We start from the raw sequence: 19,792 nt of genomic DNA on the forward strand, positions 1-19,792 counted from the left end.
CCTTTTGTCCCCTGGTACCTGGACAGGCGTATCACATTTACACCTCAATGCCTTGCTTCTCTGGCTAATTTCTAAACATACCTGACCAACTCTTTGTGGGAGCTGGAGACCTAATCTCTGGGTGTCAGAGAAATAGGCAGGGGAAGAAAGAGGGCTCCAAGGAAGGAGGAATTCTCTCTGGGACCTGTCCTGATTGATCCCCTCCCTCCTGTTCCTCACGCTCAACTTTCAACAAAGCAATGACCCCTGGCCTCTGCTGCAGCCAGGCTACCATGCACCAGGGGTTCTGAATTGGAAGGGGATGCGAGTGTTCCTTAAAGGGACCCCAGAAAGGTCGCAGCGCGGTCTAGCTCTACACCTGTCACTTACTTATATTACAAACTTATTAGGTAACCTGTGACCATTGCTATTGGTCTGTAACTTGCAGTCACTTCTTGAGAAAATAACTGAGAAAACCACAACTCCCATGAGGCGAAGGGGCAAAGATGGAGCGGAAGTTGAATCATTTTCCCCCGGCCTGCAGGGAGTTGTAGTTCTCTTTGAAAGTCTCCGTTCCGCCCCTCGCCTAAAAGGCAGGAAATGTGTCATCAAGATTTTGGGGTTCCGAGAAAGAAGTCAAGTCTTTCGGGAAAAGGCCAGAGACTTCGACAAGGGTGGAGCCATTAGTCAAGGACCAAGAAGCCGGTAGCTAGCGTAGACCAATCAGGCTGCTGGGGGCGTGGCCTAGGGGGGAAATCGCAGGGAACGCAGCGGAGGTCCTAGCCTGGGAAAACGCCCTCTGCGGTGAAGGAGAGGTGAGGGTCTGGGATCTCGTAGGCTCTTGGGTCCTAGGAAGGAGGGGAGATGGAGCACTAGAGGGCTGGAAAACTGAGTTCGGAAGAGGACGAGCTGGGCACCAGCTCTCCTAGATCTTACGATAAAAGAAGGCTGGGTGCTTGGACCTTTGGGTCTGAGGAAAGAGGGACTTGAGATCCCGGAGTCAGCGAGCGAAGAGAGTGCAGGGAGCCCGGACACCTGGGTCTAAAGAAGGAAAGGCTGGAGGCTTGGGATTTTGGGTCCCGGAAAACGAGACACTTTGATTCTTGACCCTTGGAAGGAAGGGGAGTGTGTGGTGCAGGGGGCCTGACTCCTGGGTCCCGGGAAGGAGGGAGCTGGGGACTGACATAATCCACCTCTCCACCCGCACAGATCACGCGGCCATGCCTCCCTTTGGGCCCCGCGTGGCCCTCCTCCTCCTGCCACCGCTGCTGCTGCTCCGCGCTGTTTTGATGGTGCCCCTGGATCGGGGAACGTCCAAGGAGGAGAGCCCCGCGACCGAGAGCCCCGTGAGTGGCCCTGCCCTGCTCTCCAGCCAGGTGTTTGCAGTGGTACTACAATTCCCGCGGAACCCCGTGGTCCCTGGGTGGATACTCCCCCCACGGACACGGCTTGGAGTTTGCTTGCCATTATTTTTGTAGTCCCGGGGTTTCGACGAGGTGAAAAACTGGCCGGGGAAGAAGGGCGCGTGGCGCCGAAAAGGCAAATTTCTAAGACGCTGAGGTATGGGGAAATCAGGTCAGATTTTAAGTGAAAAATCGGCATCACCTCTTCCTCCTCCACACACACACACACACACCTGAAGCTCTCTGCTTTTTTTTCTTTTTCAAGATTCTCCTCCCTCAAGAACGATTCTGGAAAAAAGGAACTACATTTCCCAGTAGCACCTTAAGCAGGTGTTGCCTGTTGTTAGCTAACTGGGCTGTTTTCACTTCCTGGAGCTCGTGGGAGTTATAGCTCAAATTACAAAGGTGCCTACAAACTGCTCGTTTATGAATTCCAATATGTGTTTATCCAACACTATGAAACCTTTGGTCCAGGGGGATTTGGAACTTGGAACCTGAAAGATTTCCTCAAGGCCAATACTCTGATTTATGACCTAAATCCTCCTACAGCGCCCACTAGGAATGGGCGCGTCACTGTCTCTGGAACAGCTCCTGGGTGGCTGGTCCCCACCCAGCAAGTTAGGCCTCTGCCCCGTGACATCTTTGCAGACACAGAAGGGCACCTATGTGTTCCCTTTCCCTTCATTCATTCCACACATTTCTTGAGCATCTTCAATGAGCCAAGCACAGGGCTAATGCAAGCCCGATACCGCCACAGACCAGCCCAGCTCGCGGGGCAGGAGGACTCCGTGAGCTGAGAGCTGAAGCTCAGGGAAGAACCATGCCGGGCAGAGTGACTAGCTTGGGCAAAGGCTGTGTGGTGGAAGAGGCCGGGGTGGCTGGAGCTGATTGAGCAAGAGAGGAAATGAGGCAGATCACTTGGGGTCTTGTGGGCCATGGTAGAGAACTTCTTTGTAACCAGGCTAACGGAAAGCACAGGACGCTATAAACATCAGGAGCGACGACACTGCTCTTAAAGTCATGAGAGATGGATGAGGAAACTGAGGCACAGAGAGATTAAGTGCCTCATTCGAAGATTAAGGTTACCAGATAAAGCAAATAAAAACACAGGACTCCTAGGTACCCTAGCGATCCTAACAAGGTCACATGGCTAGTGATTGGCAGATTTGGGATTCCAGCCCACTGCATTTGGCTGAATAACGGTCCCCAAAGATGTCCCTGCCCTGGTCCCTGGAACCTGTGAATATATTAACTTATGTGGCAAAAGAGCGTTTGTAGGTGTGGCTGAGTTAATAACCTTGAGATGGAAATGTGATCCCGGACCATCTAGGTGGGCCCTGTGTAGTCACGAAGACCCCCTCTAAGAGGAGAGCAGGAAGGTCAGAGGCAGATGTAAGAAGATGTCAGAGTGATTCGGGGCCACGAGCAAAGGAACACAGGCAGCCTGTAGGAGCTGGAAAAGACACAGAAACAGATTCTGCTCTGGAGCCTCTGGAATAAGCTGAGGCCTGCCAACGCATTTGACCTCTAAAACTAAGAGAATAAACTTGTGTTGCTCTAAACCATTTAGTTTTTGTTACTTTCTTGTGGTTTAAAGATTTGATTTACCTATTTTTAGGGAGGGAGAAAGAGAGGGAGAGAAGCATCAATGTGTGGTTGCCTCTCACACACCCCCTACTGGGGACCTGGCCCACAATCCAGGCATGGGCCCTGACTGGGAATCCAACCAGTGACCTTTATGGTTTGCAAGTCAGCACTCAACCCACTGAGCCACACCAGCCGGGGTATGATGCGTTGTTTTAGCAGCAGTAGGAAATCAGTGCACCCACAGTAGTACAGCTGGGCGATTCGCTTACCGTTAACTAAGCACGTGTTATGTGCTCCTCAGTGCGTGTGGTAACAGCTATAGCAGATTGAGTATCTCCTACATCCTTACTGGCACACCAGCCCATTTATCTCATTTCCTTCTCAGCGCAGCTCTGAGTGTAGGACCAGGAGCCCAGGGACTTTGTCTTACTCCCTTGCTGTATCCCCTGGAACAGCACTGGCCAGGTGGCGGGGGCTCCGTGAATGCTTACTGAGTGAATGAATGAGTGTTTTGCTGCTTGCCAACAAGTACCAGTGTGTGTGTCTGCTCTGTAAGCCCCACTCTGGGCGCTGCTGAGCTGCCTGTTTGCCTCTGTGACACCCATTTTGTCTCCACCACAGAAGAGGTGAGCCCTGGCTGGTGTGGCTCAGTGGATTGAGTGCCTGCCTGTAAACCAAAGGGTCTCTGGTTCAATTCCCAATCAGGGCACATGCCCAGGATGCCGGCCACATCCCCAGTACGGGGCACATGAGAGGAGAGGCAACCACACATTGATGTTTCTCTCCATCTCTTCCTCCCTCCCTTCCTCTCTCTAAAAAAAATAAACACAATCTTTAAAAAAAAAAAAAGGGGTGAGACTTGTGGCTTGGAGGTCAGGCAGGTTCCCTGGGTTCACAGAGCAGACATCTGCTGGCCGCAGAGCCTTCATCCGTATTGAAGCCTCCTGGGCCATGTGGGGGGTCTCTCTGGGCCCCTCAGCAAATGCTGAGGGGAGCAGGGTCCTGCTCAGGGACTGGGTTTGGGGAAGGACCAGGACAGGCGCTGGAGCTCCTATGTTCATCTTTGTCACCTCAGGACACGGGTCTCTACTACCACCGGTACCTCCAGGAGGTCATCAACGTGTTGGAGACGGATGGGCACTTCCGAGAGAAGCTGCAGGCTGCCAATTCCGAGGACATCAAGGTGCGGCTGGGTGCAGGCGACGGGAGGGGCCGCGCACTCGGAGGGCAGAAGGACCGTGTTCCCTAAAGGGGCCTCGTGGCTCCCACCCCTCACAGAGGGGGAAATCGCCTGGCTGGGTCACACCATTGGGAAGGGGCATGGGGAGCACAGACTTGTGTGGCTAAGCACAGAGGTGGATGTCACATGCCCTAACACTTACCAGCCATGTAACTGTCCATTGCTGTGCCTCTGTTTCCCCATCTGTACAGTGAGGGTCTACTGGAACCTGCCCCCTGGGGTTTGGGTTAAGACTATACCAGGTTAGAGATGTCAAGGGTTTAGACGACCTTAGTAGCAGTCCTTAGCACGTGCGTGTGGGTGCTGGGTCACTGGGCGCTCAGCACGGAGGAGCCTGATTATCCCCATTTTACAGAAGGGAACACTGAGGCCCCAACTGCAGTGTTTGTCTTTCCTGTGGGCCCGCCTCTCACCCCCTGGACTAGCTGAGCCGAATCCAGGCCCCACTTCATCCCCCCAGGAGTTGCCCTTTTAAACAATGCTGGCCAACCCTCGTGAGGAGTCAGGGCCGCCCACCCCAAGTCCCTGCCCCGCTCCTTCTCCCCGTCCCTCCACCCACGACTCCCTTCCTATTTGGGTGCTTTAGGATGTCCCTTCTGGAGGAGACATCCCAAGTTCTCCAACCCCCTGGGCCCAGGACAGGCCCCAGGACCTGGGATGGATGGGGAGGCAGCCCTGTTCCCCACCCCCAAACCTCCTAGCATTCCCTGGGCTCTTGTCTGTCCTGTCCACCCTGCCCCTGAGAGAGACAGGTGAAAGCAGAGACCGCTGAGCCCAGCCCCTCCCACTGCCTATCTGGGGAAACAGGCCCAAGAGGCTCACCCAAAGTCATACACCTGAGACGTGAAGTCAGAAACAGCAGACACTTAGGCAGAGCAGGATGGCGCTGGGTTCCGATCCCAGCTCCTGTTTCTGGGTAAGCGGCTGCATCCCTCTGTTCCTTGCTTTCCTTCTCAGCAAACGGAGGCTGAGGCACATCAGGAGCCTACAGTAAATGTCATCATTGGTGGTGGCTGTCACCTGAGCTCATTTTTGAGGTCCAGGGCAAGAAAAGGGTGGGCTAGGAAGGGTCATGCAGTGAGGTGGTGTCGGGGCTGGAATTTGAACTCAGGCCCCAGGACTCGCAAGCTGGGGACACATGACACCAACCTGGTCACCAGGCTGGAAACTGGCCTCCCGTCCTCACCAAGGGACTTTGCTTGGGCAGTGGCTTCTCCTGGGCCTCGCTTTGCTCATCTGTAAAATGGGGTTGTGGGCAGAACTAGAGGGCTGACCCCGTGGATCCAGCAGAGAACTTGACTCATTTGACTTGTTCTGCTGCATCTCCAAGGGCCACGTCCCCTGCTTATTCCCCCCACCCCCCACCCGACACTCCCCCACCCAGGGCTCCAGAGACACAGGTGACAGGAAATGATCTGAGCCATCGTTGAGCGGAAGGCTCTGGGGAAGCCCCAAAGAGAGGCCCAGTCCATTCTGACAAGTGAGAGCCCACTTCTAGGGAAAGGACCCCCCTGATGACGCCAGATTCTGAGTGGGAGGGGCCGTGGTATAGAAGTTGAAATAGGTGGGGGTGGGGGTGGCATTTCAGACAGTAGGAACCACGTGCAAATGAAGCATTCTGCTGTAAGCTGGCAGCGCAGTATAACTGACATGCAGACAAGGAGACGGGGCAGGAGGGGTAGGTGAATGCGGGGTCATTTGAGTGCCAAGCCCAGGAAGTCTGTCCTGGGGTCATTGGGGAGCCCTGGGGGCTTTGAGTGAGGAACGGCCATAATCCAAAGCAATCACAGAGGGAGCTCAGAGAAGGCAGCCCGCTCAGCACAGGGGTGTGGGGAGGGGGAGGGCCACGAGGGTTGTTGGGGGGATTCTTCCCAAGGATGTGCCATCTGCCTTGCATTTTGAAAAGGAGTGGTGGGGGAGCTTCCGAGGCAGATGGACCTGCATGTGCAAAGGTCCAGAGTTGGGAAAGAGCCTTGAGCTTGGGGTCTTTTCTTTTTTAAGATTTTATTATTTATTTTTAGACAGAGGGGAAGGGAGGGAGAAAGACAGGGAGAAACATCAATATGTGCTTGCCTCTCACATGCCCCCACCAGGGACTTGGCCTGCAACCCAGGCATGTGCCCAGACTGGGAAGCGAACTAGCGACCCTTTGGTTCGCAGGCTGGTGCTCAATCCACTGAGCCACACCAGCCAGGGCTGAGCTTGGGGGTCTTACGCCCAGTTAGTGTTGCTGGGACCGGAGTGTGATTTGATGAATGGTAGGAGATGGGGCTGCAGAGGTGGACGGGCCCTCGAATGCCAAGCTGAAGGCCTAGAACCTTGTTTCAGGGGCTCTGCGGAGCCCTAAGGGGCATCAGAAAGCTTGCAGAAGGTTCCAGAGAGCACAGAGAAAGGACGAGGCTGCTCAGCATGCCTCCTTCCCACCCTCCATCCTGACGAGTGTCCCCTCACTCCCTGGCCAGAGCGGGAAGCTGAGCCGAGAGCTGGACTTTGTCAGCCACCATGTGCGAACCAAGTTGGATGAGCTCAAGCGTCAGGAGGTGTCGCGGCTTCGGATGCTGCTCAAGGCCAAGATGGATGCACAGCAGGAGCCCAGTAAGCAGGGGTGGGGCTGGTGGGGCTGGTGGGGCTGGTGGGGCAGGCCTTCTTAGTCCTGGGCTCGCAGCTGACTTTCTACTAAGCAGTTGGGGCCTCCTCCTGGAAAATATGTATGGAAGCCCTGGCCGGGTGGCTCAGTTGATTGGTTGACTGTCATCCTGTACACTGAAAGGTTGCAGGTTCCATTCCCAGTCAGCGCACATACCTGGATTACAGGTTCGATCCCCGGTCAGGGAGTATACAGGAGGCAACGGATCGATGTTTCTCTCTCACATCAGTGTGCTGCCTCTCTCTTCCTGTCTCTGAAAACAATACAAACATATCCTTGGGTGAGGATTGAAAAAAATAAAAACGTGTATGGAAGACTGATGGAATATTCTTCCTAGAACAGTAATTCTGTTGTTGGCCAGCTGCTTTTCTTCTGTTTGGGTTGTTTATTCCCATTTTTTAAAAAAATCATGGTCATTGAAACTCTTGATGTAACTTTAAACTTACAAAAGAGTGGCAAGAATAAGACCAAAACCACCCAAATGGCCTTAACTCAGATGCTCCGATTGTTAACATTCGCTCCGCTTGCCGTTAATTCACGTTTGTGAGCTCCTTGTGGACACCATGCGCCTTTGCGCGTGAATATTTCAATGTGGGTGTCCTCAGAACAGTGACATTCACCTGCATAACCACAGTGATAAGAGGCAGGAAGTTTAACCAGTTACACTGTCTGTATCTTTTTCCTTGCTTAGTTATTCTGTATCTCCCCCGCAAGAATGAGTCTAATTTTCTGGAATTTATATGAGGCCACATTTTGTAGTCTAATTACTTGGCTTTAAAAAAAAAAAAAAAAAGGAGGCTACTCTGTCTGTGGAGTAGCCACTCTGTCTCACTGCTTCACTAATAAACTATTTTTTTTAAAGATTTTATTTATTTATTTTTAGAGAGAGGGGAAGGGAGAGAGAAAGAGAAGGAGAGAAACATCAGTGTGTGCTTGCCTTTCACACACCCGCCACCAGGGACCTGGCCCACCACCCAGTTATGTGCCCTGACTGGGAATCGAACCAGCAACCGTTTGGTTTGCAGTCCGGTGCTCAGTCCACTGAGTCACACCAGCCAGGAAGAGCGTTGGTTGATTCTTATATGTGCAAACCAAGAGATCGAACCTGCAACCTTGGCATATCGTGACAATGCTCTAACGAACTGAGCTACCCGGCCAGGGCCTCCCTCAGCATCTTTTCAGCATCCATGCACACTGTAGCATAGATCAGAGCTTCACTCCTTTTCAGGGCCAAGTAATATTCCATCGTATTGATAGATCGTATTTGGTTTACCCATTCATCAGTTGATGGACATCTGGGTTTGTTTGTACCCTGTGCTACCCTTTTTTTAAAGATAATGGTCATACTGGTTGGGGTCCACCCTAATGACCTCATTTTAACTTGGTCACCTCTGTAAAAACCTTTTCTCCAAAGAAGGTCACATGCTGAGGTCCCGGGAGTCAGGACTTCCACAAATGAAATTTAGGGCCCCCAACTCAACCCATAACGGGATGACCGCCAGTGCTCTGAAGCCCCGTGGCTGGTTCTAATCCTTACTCTGCCACTTCCTAGATGGTGACTTCGACAAGTCACTTCCCCTCTCTTGGCCTCAGTTTTTGCGTCCATACCATGGGATAACCACAGAACCTGTGTTGTAAGATTCTCATGAAAAGATAATGCATTAATATAGTTAATGTGTTTAGAGCAGGGCCTGGCATATAGTAAGTACTCAATACATGTTAGTTGTTGTTAATGGTTATTATTTGAAGCATGAGGCTTCAAATAATGAAGCATGAGGCATCACCTCCTCCAGGAAGCCCTCCCTGATTGCACCAGGTTCAATCAGGCTGCTCTCTGGGCTTCTTCAAAGCCCTCTGTGACTTCCTGTAGAGCACATCTAGCCCAGGATAGGGATTTTGAAAGAAAGAACATTCTATGAGTTGGGTTGTTTTTTTTTTTTCTCCTCTTTCCCCTCATCCAGATGTACAGTTGGATCACCTGAGCCTCCTCAAGCAGTTTGAACATCTGGATCCTCAGAATCAGCACACATTCGAGGCCCGAGACCTGGAGCTCCTGATTCAGACGGTAGAGTGATGAGAGAAATTACAGGCAGAGGACTGAGGGAGCTTTGCAGAGGGAGAGAGGAGAACAGAGCCCAGGGCACAAGCCCACTCACCTCTGCCTGGTCTTTTCTGGTGTCGGCAGCTGAAGAGGGCCTGGAGGTACCTAAAAATCCTCCGCTGAGTCTGTACAGGAAAGCAGAGGCGTAGGCAGGAAGGGCTCAGCTCCACTAAGAGCTGGTTTCTTTCTTTCTTTTCAAATATTTTCTTTATTTATTTTTAGAGAGGGAAAGGGAGGGAGAAAGACAGGGAGAGAAACATCATTGTGTGGTTGCCTCTCCTCTCCCACGCCCCCTACTGGGGACCTGGAAAGCAACCTGGGTGTGTGCCCTGATTGGGAATCGAACCAGTGACCCTATGGTTTGCAGGCCAGCACTCAATCCACAGAGCCACACCAGCCAGGGCAAGACCTGGTTTCATATCCCTTCTTGGCTTTGTCTTTCCCATACGACTTGGGGTGGCGGCTGTTCCTTCTGCGCCCTTGTGGTAGGCAGAATAATGGCCCCTCACCAAAGACGTTATGCCCTAACATGTGGAACCTGTGGATGTGTGATCTTACAAGGCAAAAGGCATTTTGCAGACGTGACTAAGTTGAGGATCTTGAGCTGGTGAGATGGTCCTGGATTATCCAAGTGGGCCCCAAATCTCATCACAAGCATCCTTGAAAGATGGAGGAAGAGTGAGGTTGGACTACAGTGCTCACCTAGGAGGTGACCGCTGCAGCCAGGTGCTCGCCTGCTGGCTTCAAAGGTGGAGGAAGGACCACGGCATGGACTCCAGCTCTGGAAGCTGGAAAAGGCAAAGAAACAGATTCTCCCCTAGAGTCACAGAGGGAGCATAGACTGCTGACACCTTAATTTCAGTCCAGTGGGACTAATTTCAGACTTCTGGCCTCCACACTGTGTGAGATGATACCTGCGTATTGTTTTGAGCCACCAAGTTGAGAATTGGTTAAGCAGCCATTGGCACGAATGCAAGCCCTCAGGTGAGAAGCGGGATCTACAGCCTGCCTGGTGGAAAAGGCCAAGTGTGGAAGGGGATGCCCAGGACTGCCCCTGCCTCTGTCTGCCCACAGCCTTTCTGTGGGGAACCGAATCTCCCCCTCAGCCTGGCCTTGATCCTACTTTTCTGGCCTACTGGAGCTCCATCTAGTGGCCATGAAGGTAATAGTAGCAGTGATTTGCGTCCAGCCCAGCACTTGGCTGTTTTTGCCACTTGTTTCCAGAACAGTACAAAAACTGTCTGCTTTTTTCCAGGCCGCTGTCAGTCTTTGTGGTCCTGATTCCCATCGTCTACCTCTCATTGCCGCTCCCTCACTGGGCGCCTTGCCCCTGCCTTCCACACTCAACAGTGGGGCTTCTCAACTCAGCCGTCTTGAAATTTGGGGCTGGATAATTCTTTGTTGTGCGGGTGAAACCGGAAAAGTCGGTGTTCGTGATGCCTGTCACTACTAGAAGCACTAAGTAGAGACAAGGATTGAATCTTTATTTTTTAAGATTTTATTTATTTTGAGAGAGAGAGGAGGGGAGGGAGAAAGAGAGAGAGCAACACCGTGTGAGAGAGACATCAATTGGTTGCTTCTCACGCGCCCCCTGCCAGGGACCTGGCCCACAACCCAGGAACGTGCCCCTGCTGGGAATTGAACCAGCATCTTTCAGTTTGCAGGACAATGCCCAACCCACTGAGCCACACTGGTCAGGGCAAGGGGTGAATCTTTATGGGCACTTTATTCAGATGCGGGCGGTCAGAGAAGACTGCGGGTTACATTCCCTAAAGACTGTCTTAACATCTCATCTCAAGGTGACATTTATATAAGGAGAAGAAAAGGGTTGGTAAGGGGCTTGGAAAAAAAGTTAATCAGATAAGAGTTACAGTCCAGTGGTGATTTTCCTGGTATTATTTTTAATCTCCTTATCAACAATTCTTTATCTGCCTCCCTGGAACACACAAAGGTCGAATCGCTTGCTGACCTCCTGGAGTCCATGAGGTCAAATTCCTGGAATAACAGCTTCCACTGCATTAACCACTTCCGCCTATCAACTATAACTACAGTGAAGATCTTTAACTCTTGAGTCCCCCTGTCAGGAGTTCTGCTTTGTATGATGTTTAGCAGCGTCCCTGGCCTATGTCTACTAGATGCCAGCAGACCTCCCTTTGTTGTGACGACCAAAAGTGTCTTCAGACATTGAAAATTGTCCCCTGTGGGTCGCAACGGCCCCAGGATGAGAACCTGCTGTACCATCTATTCCCCACGTGACCGCTGTATTAGTTGCCTATTGCTGCCATATAACAACCACAAACTTCGTAGCTTAACACAAATTTATTATTCAGTGTAGGTCAGAAGTCAAGAAGAGTGTTACTGGGCGTATTAGTTTCCTGAGGCTGCTGTAACAAATTCCTACAGACTCGGTGGCTTAAAACAACAGATATGGCCCCGGCTGGTGTGGCTCAGTGGATTGAGCACTGGCCTGAGAACCAAAGGGTCGCAGGTTCTATTCCCAGTCGGTGCACATGCCTGGGTTGTAGGGGGTGTGGGAGAGGCAACCACACATTGATGTTTCTCTCCTTCTCTTTCTCCCTTCCTTCCCCTCTCTCTAAAAATAAATAAATACAATCTTTAAAAAAATATATGTATATGTATCCTCCCACAGTTCTGGAGGCCAGAAGTCCAAAACTGGTATCACTGGGCCAAAAGTCAAGGTTTTGGCAGGGTTGTGCTCTCTGCAGAGGCTATCGGGAAAAACCTCCTTCCCTTTTCCAGCTTCTGGAGGCTGCCAAGCCTCTTTGGCTTGTCGATACATCACTTTGGTCTCTGCCTCCAGCGTCCCATGGTGTTCTTGCCCAGCCTCTCCGGGTCTTTTCTGTAGCCGCCTTCTGAGGGTACCAATCATTGCACTGAGAGCCCGCCAGGATCTGGTGGGGCCGCATCCTAATGAAGTGCGTCTGCAAAGACCCTATTTCCAGATAAAGTCATGTTCTGAGGTTGTGGGTAGACAAGAATTTTGGGGCACTCTTCAACCCAGCATGGTATTGTTATCTCCATTTTACAGAGACAGAAACTGAGGCACAGAGAGGCTGAGTCACTTGCCCAAGGTCACACAGGTAGTGGGATTTGTTCACACAGCAGAGCCTGGATTTAAATTCTGGGTATATGTTAAGAATACCACGTGTGTTTTTCTTACTACTTATTCCTCCAAGACCCTGACATTGTGGAGGGCTTGAGAGACGTGGGTGGAAGCTGCTGTTGTGTGACCATCCTAATCTCTTTTGAACAAACAGAGAGAGGTGGCCGTGTTAGGGGGCAAGAGCCAGTCAAAGACCAGGGTCTGAGAGCAGAAGGTGAGATCCGGGACAGGGTGGAGGTTGGGCCCGGTTCAGAGTCAAAGGCCTGGCGTTTGGAGGTTGGAATTTGGTGCTGGACAGAGAGGTGAGACGAGAGTGATCGTCACCCTTTCCCCAGGCCACCCGGGACCTCGCCCAGTACGACGCTGCCCATCATGAAGAGTTTAAACGCTACGAGATGCTCAAAGAACACGAGAGACGCCGTTACCTGGAGTCGCTGGGAGAAGAGCAGCGAAAGGAGGCGGAGAGGAAGCTGGAAGAGCAACAGCGACGACACCGAGAACACCCCAAAGTCAATGTGCCTGTGAGGACCCCCATTGGTGCCCACCCCCAACCATGTCCAATTCCCCAAGCTAAGAATGTAGCTGAAAAACTACAAGTCCCAGCAGACCCTGAGGCAAAAGTCCCTTTTAATGGTACCCAGCTACCCCCAGGGAGCTGCTGGGAGTTATAGTTTTATTTTCTTGCTTAAGGGAAATGACTTTGAGGGATGGTGGTATAAAGGGCTCTCTAGCTTTACCCTGTAGGACCCAGACTTCTTGCTCATGAGCCCCTGGCTCTCCCCTCCACAGGGTAGCCAAGCGCAGTTGAAGGAGGTGTGGGAAGAGCTGGATGGATTGGACCCCAACAGGTTTAACCCCAAGACCTTCTTCATACTGCATGGTAAGGTGGGGAGGGTGTCCCAGGACCCAGGCTGAATTCCGAGGCTCTGACCTTCCTGCGGCCTGAATGCTAAGAAGGGGTCTCCCCATCTCTGTGGAGCTTAGGCGGGCCAAAGGCATCTGAGCCCATCTCCCCTGGTGGTCTGCTTTGCTGGGTGGGCCCTTCCATGGGAGGCCTAGGCCTCTTCTGGGATACACCTGACTTCTGGGTTCCAAAGACTGGCCGGTATCCTGTAATGCAGCAAACCAGGCTTGGCTAGGCCTCCCAGGAGCCCTGGGTCCCGCCAGGAGCTCTGTCACTAGGGCGGGCTGCTCCCCAGCTAAACAGGCCCCCAGGGAGCCCCTTTGCTCATGGCTGTGCTCAGCACATTCTGCTTCATCCTCTTCCTGTCGGGAGACATCGTCTGGGCTTCCCAGGGCCCCTCAGGTGTGCCCAGGCCCCCAACGCAGAAGCTATAACCTGTCCGTAGAACTTAGCAGGGCCTGGTTTGTTCATTCAGTCAATGTTAACTAAGCGATTTCTAAGGACCAAGCTTCACGGAGACCCAGTACAGACCCAGTAGGTACAGCTGTGAGCAAAACAAAGCCCGTGATGCTGCACACAGAGAAATCTGTATTTCCGTGAATCTGTGAGACCATGGAGTATAAGATACACTAGAAGTTTTACATAACCTGCCAATTCCACTGACGCTGTTGATCATCACGTCCCTCCCGACTTCAGGGATGATAAAATCAGTGGGGGGGGGGGGACATCTTAGAATCAGGGCAATCAGTTCTATAGTCGAGTCTCAGGCAGTGACATATGCCATGGAAATGCGAACAACAGGATTAAGGGCCTGGAGTGACAATTTTTGGTCGCCTGGTCAGGAGAGATTTTGCTAGAGCAGCGTTGTCTAGAACTTTTCACCCTGATGAAAATGTTCTCTGTGGGTTCCAATGTCCTACATACAGTGGCCACGAGCCCCCCACCCTGGCTACACAGCACTTGAACTATGGCTCTTACGCCTACGGAACTGAAGCTTTCTTTCAGTTCCGAGAAATTTTTTGAGACTTGTGATTCCGGTAAAACACAGAGGCCGTAAAATTTCCCGTCTTAGCTCTCCGTAAGTGGCCGGCTCAGTACGTTGAGTACGTTCACGCTGTTGCGTAACCGCTCTCCAGAACTCTCTCATCCTTTTGGGACTGACACTCTTCATTAATCAACAACTCCCCGGTACCCCTCCCCCCCCACCACCCTGGTAACCTCCATTCTTATGTTTTTTCCTCTATGAATTTGACCTTTCCAGCTCCCTCATATAAGCAAAATCATACAGTGTTTGTCCTTTTGTGGCATCATATCGAGGAAGTGAATTTTTCATTTGATCATTATTGACTTAAATGAATGTGCCCCGCATGGTTGGTGACTGCTGGGCTGGGTACCACAGCTCTGGAGAGGTGACGTCGGAACAGAGACCTCAGTGAAGTGAGGGCTGCAGCTGGCAGAGATTTGGGGGAAGCGCATTCTAGGTGGAGGGGCCAGCAAGCTCACACAGGGAAGAATGGACTCGGTCCATTCAAGTTCACAGCCAAGGAAAGCAGTGTGGACCCTGTTCTGTCATGGGACACCACAAAGGGCTTTGAGCAGACTGACACCGTCTGCCTTAAGGGGTGACGGACTCTGTCCGGGTGCTTGGTCAAGGACAAGCTGTAGGTGTGAGGGCCGACGGCAGGAGCCTCGTCAGAAAGCTGGAGATGCTGGTGGCCGGGCCACCGGAAGGAAGGAAGAGTCAGTTTCTGGACTCACCTTGAAGGTCAAGCTAGTATGACTTGCAGATGGACTGGCTGAGAGTTATGAAGGAACCAAAGGGTCAAGAGTGACTCCAAGGTATTTGGCCTGAGAAACTAGAAAAATAGAATAGAAAGAGCTAGCATGTTTGGCTGGGCACATTGGGGGCTGAGTCTGTTCGTGTTTAATTAGAGGTGTCTGGTAGACGTGTGTGTGCGGATGGAGAGTAGGCAGTTGGATATTCAGGTGTGGAGGTGGCTTATGGATGGCGTCAAAGTCTGAGGGACCAGGCCCTGGCTGGGTAGCTCAGTTGGTTAGGGCATCATCCCAATACACCAAGGTGGTGGGTTCAACCCCCGGTCAGGGCGCATAAAGGAGACAACCAATGAATTAATGCATCAATAAGAGGAACAACAAAGCATTGTCTCTCTCTTTCCCCCCCACTTTCCTCTTTCTCTCTAAAATTAATTTTTAAGAAATACAATAGTCTTAAAAAAAAAAAAAAAAAACAAAGCGGAGGGACTGGAGGAACCCGTCTCAGGAAGTGCTGGCCAATAGCATTCTATAATGATGGGAAATGTCCTGTGCCGCCCAGGGTGGTCCCCACCGGCCATGTATGACTATTCATAAACTGACATTTAAATCTCACTATTAATCAGTTTAAATTTGAACAGCCCATGCGGCTAGTGGCTACATAGTGGGTAGATTTGAAGATCGGACAGAGAAGAGGAACCGAGGTGTAGAGGTCAGGAGGAGGAGGGAGCCAGCAAAGAGGGAGGAGGGGCAGCTGGAGAGGTGAGCACGATGCCCTGCACGCCGCGGGCAGAATCAGGTCAGGCGCGGGCTGAAAATCATCGATTTTGCAAGGTCAGGGGTCCTGGCCACCTCAGCTGGATGGGTGTAGGCGCAATCTGAGAGTGGGGAGAGGTGGGGACAGTGAGCGTAGCCTATGGAGCTGGACTGGCCGGGAGAGACCCCTCTGGCAGCTGCATTTGACCCTGGCAAGGTCTCTAGGAAGCAGCGGCCCCCGAAACCCCTGGGTCCTGGGCAAAGTGGTTGATCTGGGCCCGTATCACCAAGTGCTGGGGATCAAGTCATCCTGCATGACAGCGGCCCCAAGCATGGCCCCAGCGCAGCCCCACCTCCGTCTACTCCATTCTTGGGAGCCCAGTTAGTAGGGAGTGGGCTGCCCTGAAGCCTGGAGGCCACCGTTCTGCTCTCGGAGACTTGTGAGCTGTGCTCTGAAACAGCCCCGGTTCTGTCTCCAGCTGGTCCCTGAGGGACCTGACCCACCCCGACCTCAGTCCCCCAAGGTGCATTGTTGCCTCCCCCTCAGATATCAACAGCGATGGTGTCCTGGATGAGCAGGAGCTGGAGGCCCTCTTCACCAAGGAGGTGAGTGTCCTAGAAGCCATGATGCACAGGATGCCCAGATCGGCTGTGTGGTCCTTCCGTAGGCCCCTCTGGGTGTAAGTTCGTGGAAAACTACAACTCCCAGCAGCCCCAGAGGGGCTGCCAGGAATGAATGGCAAGGTGCCCCGTGGACTAATGGGCATCTGGTTGTGTGTGTAAGGGGGGGCAGTAGCCTGTGAAAGAGGTTGCCCTGGATCTCAGTACCTTCTTGACTCTGCAGCTGGAGAAGGTGTATGACCCAAAGAACGAGGAAGACGACATGCGGGAGATGGAGGAGGAGCGGCTGCGCATGCGGGAGCACGTGATGAAGAACGTGAGGTGGCCCTGCCAAGGGGGCAGGTGGGGGCCAGGCGGAGGGAGGCCCAACCCTGTCCCTTACCCTTATCTGGACCCCCAGGTGGACACCAACCAGGACCGCCTCGTGACCCTGGAGGAGTTCCTTGCATCCACCCAGAGGAAGGAGTTTGGGGACACAGGGGAGGGCTGGGAGGTGAGGACATGGGGGATTCTCTGCACCCCAGCTATATCTCTCCCAGTCCTAACTGTTCTTTCAGGGGTCCTGTGCGCTTCTGTCACTTAGGGTCTTTGCAGGCCCCCACCCATCTGTCACTGTCCCCCTCTGTCTCTGGTCTGTTCTCTGCTCTCCCTGAGTCTTCATCCCCCTCCCCAGCTTCCACTCGGGCCTCCCTGCCTCCCCTAGCCCGGGTACCTCTCCACCACAGTGGGGCCAGGGCCCGAGGCACCTGCTAACGGCCCCTGTCCTCGCCGCCAGACCGTGGAGATGCATCCTGCCTACACGGAGGAGGAGCTACGGCGCTTCGAGGAGGAGCTGGCAGCCAGGGAGGCAGAGCTGAATGCCAAGGCCCAGCGCCTCAGCCAGGAGACAGAGGCCCTGGGCCGCTCCCAGGGCCGCCTGGAGGCCCAGAAGAGAGAGCTGCAGCAGGTGACCAGCCAGGGCAGCAGGGCACGTCATGCCAGCCCCTGGGGGCCCCTGTCCTCAGAGGTCCAGAGTCTGAAGGCCTATGGTCGCTGTCAATGACAGATAACATCCTCCTGTGGCATCCACCATCTTGAGTGAGGGCAGATGTGTCCACCCCGCAGCCCCCTAGCTGCCATGTTAGATAAGGGCAGGGAACTGTTAATAGGGAGAAGGGTAGATTCCAGCAAGAGTTCAATGAGGGCTCCCCTGTCCCGAGATGCAACCCAAGCCATTACACGGGAGGGAGAACTGGATCTTTCTTCAAGGCCAATTCTTAATGAGGGAGAAGAACTGAGACCCATAGAGAAAGGACATGGGGCACTTCGAATGGTGTAGAGATTGAGCATCATCCTGTACAATCTCCCCCACCCCCTGCAGGCCGTTCTGCAAATGGAGCAGAGGAAGCAGCAGCAGCAAGGACACAATGCCGCAGCCCCCGGCCCTGAGGGACAGCTCAAGTTCCAGCCCCAAAACACAGGTGCTGGCCGTAGGTGGAGGAGGAGGGAGGGACTGGGGCCTGGACTCCTGGGTCTGTGGGCGGAGGGGTTGGGATGCCTAGTGCTACCATTGCCTTCCTTCATTCCCAGATGACGCTCCTGTCCCAGCTCCAGCCGGAGACCAGAAGGATGTGGCTGCTTCAGAAAAGAAGGTTCCAGAACAGTCCCCCAATCTGCCTCAACCAGATTCCCAGCACCTGTGACCCTTCAGGACCATGGCACTCTGGGTTCCTAGCGACATAGATGTTGGGAGGATGATGGCTGTCACAGTCACCCTCCTCTGAGGACAACACGTGTGACCTCCTAGGGGATGCGGGACAGGGTGGCGCTTCCCACTTTGCTCCCCAGAGCCCCCTATCTGCTGCCTCAGCACCCACAGTCTCCCAGCCTGTGGTCCCTGCTCTCTGTCCCCCTCCAGGGACCTGCCTGCTCGAGTTCAGCCGGCACTCACAGGGTCAGCTAGCTTAGGGAAGCCACCTCCCTCCTGAGAGGGTCTGCTTTGCCCCTGTCCCCCTGGCCTGGCTGCCCCAGCTGGGGGCCCCTCCAGCATCCTGCATCCCGCAGCTGCTGGGGTCCTGCCTGCTGCTCTGGGCCCCGCTTCTATTGGTTTATGAGGCTTGGGTGGTCCCTCAAGACCTTTCTCTACCTTTTATGGGACCAGAGATGCCTCGAAGACAGCGTCGACCCCCGTGGCTGGGTCAGGGGGCAGCAGAGTCCTCAGCAGACCCTATTCATGCTGACACTAGGAGTCCCGACTCCCTGACCCCTGGCTTTCAGCACCATCAGCCTTAGGCTCCTCCCTGATGGCTCAGCCCCTCGCGCCTTCCCCACACAACCACAGAAGGGTCCCAGAGCTGACCTGGCCCGGGACCGGGTTCCAGCCCCTCAACCTCAGTGGGAGGCCCATGCCCACCTTTCCAGCCTTACTGCACACTGTTCTCTGCTCTGCCGTGTACTCCAGTTCCATCCACATATACTTTCTGGAATAAATCCGTTCCTCTGTTTCTTTGTATATGCTGTTCCCTCTGAAACCCTATCCCCGCTTCACCTGCCAAAGTCTTTCTCATTCTTTAAGATTCAATTCAAGCATTTCTGAGAGGCTGCATCCTGGCATCTTTCTGTTTTCTCCTAATGAGTCTGCTGCCTACACACACACACACACCCACCCTCAGCAAGATCCTTTTGGCCACAAGGACAGAAAACCCAAATCTAGGCTTGAATAATAAAGGAAGCGTATTATCACCCAAAGCAAGAAGTCCCAAGGTGGAGTAGTTCCAAGGCCCTCAGGGCTCCAGGTTCTCCCCTCTGCCATGGTAGGTGGGTATGGGGAGGGGGGCGCCTTGCAGGGGCACTCCTCTTGTCCCAAAGTTGCTGCAGCTGCTCTGAATGTCACACCTGTATTTGCTGACAGCTGATGAAGGAAATTGACAGAGGCTACCTATTAGAGCCACTTCACTGCATCTCTCCAGAGCTGGTATTCCAGCATAGCACTAGACATGGGGTATGTCTAGTTCTGCACCACAGAGGGAAAAATGTGAAGGAGGCCCTGATAAAAATCATCAGGGAGGGCCCTGGCCAGGTAGCTCAGTTGGTTAGAGCATCGTCCTAATACTCCAAGGTTGCAAGTTCCATCTGCAGTCAGGGCACGTACAAAAACCAGTCAATGAATGCATCAATAAGTGAAAGGACAGATCGATGTTTCTCTCTTTAAAAAAAAACTTACTGAATTATCTGGGTGTGCTTATAAACTCATATTCCCAGATCCTGGAATGTCCAAGAGAGGGTTCTGGGAAGTCGCATGTGCCCCCACCTCTTACCCTACTGAACCTCAGTGACAGTTATCTGCTTCTCTTGGAAAACTGGGAGCTGAGCACAGAGAACTGGGAAACAGGCACCGAGGGCTGGCCGCCTTCCGGCGTGCCTACAGGGTGTCCAACCTTTGGGCGTCTCTGGGTCACACAATAAATACATTGCAACACACAATCACAAAGAAACCTAACGTTTTAAGTAAATTTGCTATTTTTCGTTGGGCTGCATGCAGGCTGCGGGCTGGACACCCCTACAAGGATTAGATAATAAACAAGAATGCGGCTCCTGGCCAGAAACTTGAGATCAGAGTTTTGGGAACCTGCCCCCAACTCCCACATCTACTGGGCTCCCAGGATGCTTTTCGCAATT

At 53.0% G+C, this 19,792-nt stretch overlaps 1 protein-coding gene across 2 annotated transcripts; it reads left to right on the forward strand.

The window, feature by feature from the left end:
• Window positions 1-634: 634 nt before the first annotated feature.
• NUCB1 (nucleobindin 1) lies at window positions 635-18,626 on the forward strand. Of its 2 annotated transcripts, none has more exons than XM_053915357.1 (13): window positions 635-794; window positions 1,189-1,355; window positions 4,045-4,152; window positions 6,672-6,804; window positions 8,818-8,921; window positions 12,417-12,602; window positions 12,871-12,961; window positions 16,062-16,120; window positions 16,359-16,451; window positions 16,536-16,628; window positions 16,911-17,081; window positions 17,496-17,595; window positions 17,705-18,626. In XM_053915357.1, exons 2-13 carry the CDS (start codon window positions 1,200-1,202, stop codon window positions 17,815-17,817), a joined length of 1,407 nt encoding a protein of 468 aa, XP_053771332.1. In that variant the 5' UTR covers window positions 635-794; window positions 1,189-1,199; the 3' UTR covers window positions 17,818-18,626. The 2 variants fall into 2 exon arrangements, with proteins under 2 accessions (XP_053771332.1, XP_053771333.1); XM_053915358.1 differs by having other exon boundaries at window positions 1,189-1,325.
• The last annotated feature ends 1,166 nt before the right edge of the window (window positions 18,627-19,792 follow it).

The sequence above is a fragment of the Desmodus rotundus genome, chromosome 12, assembly GCF_022682495.2.
Source record: "Desmodus rotundus isolate HL8 chromosome 12, HLdesRot8A.1, whole genome shotgun sequence".
Taxonomy (NCBI): Eukaryota; Metazoa; Chordata; class Mammalia; order Chiroptera; family Phyllostomidae; genus Desmodus; species Desmodus rotundus.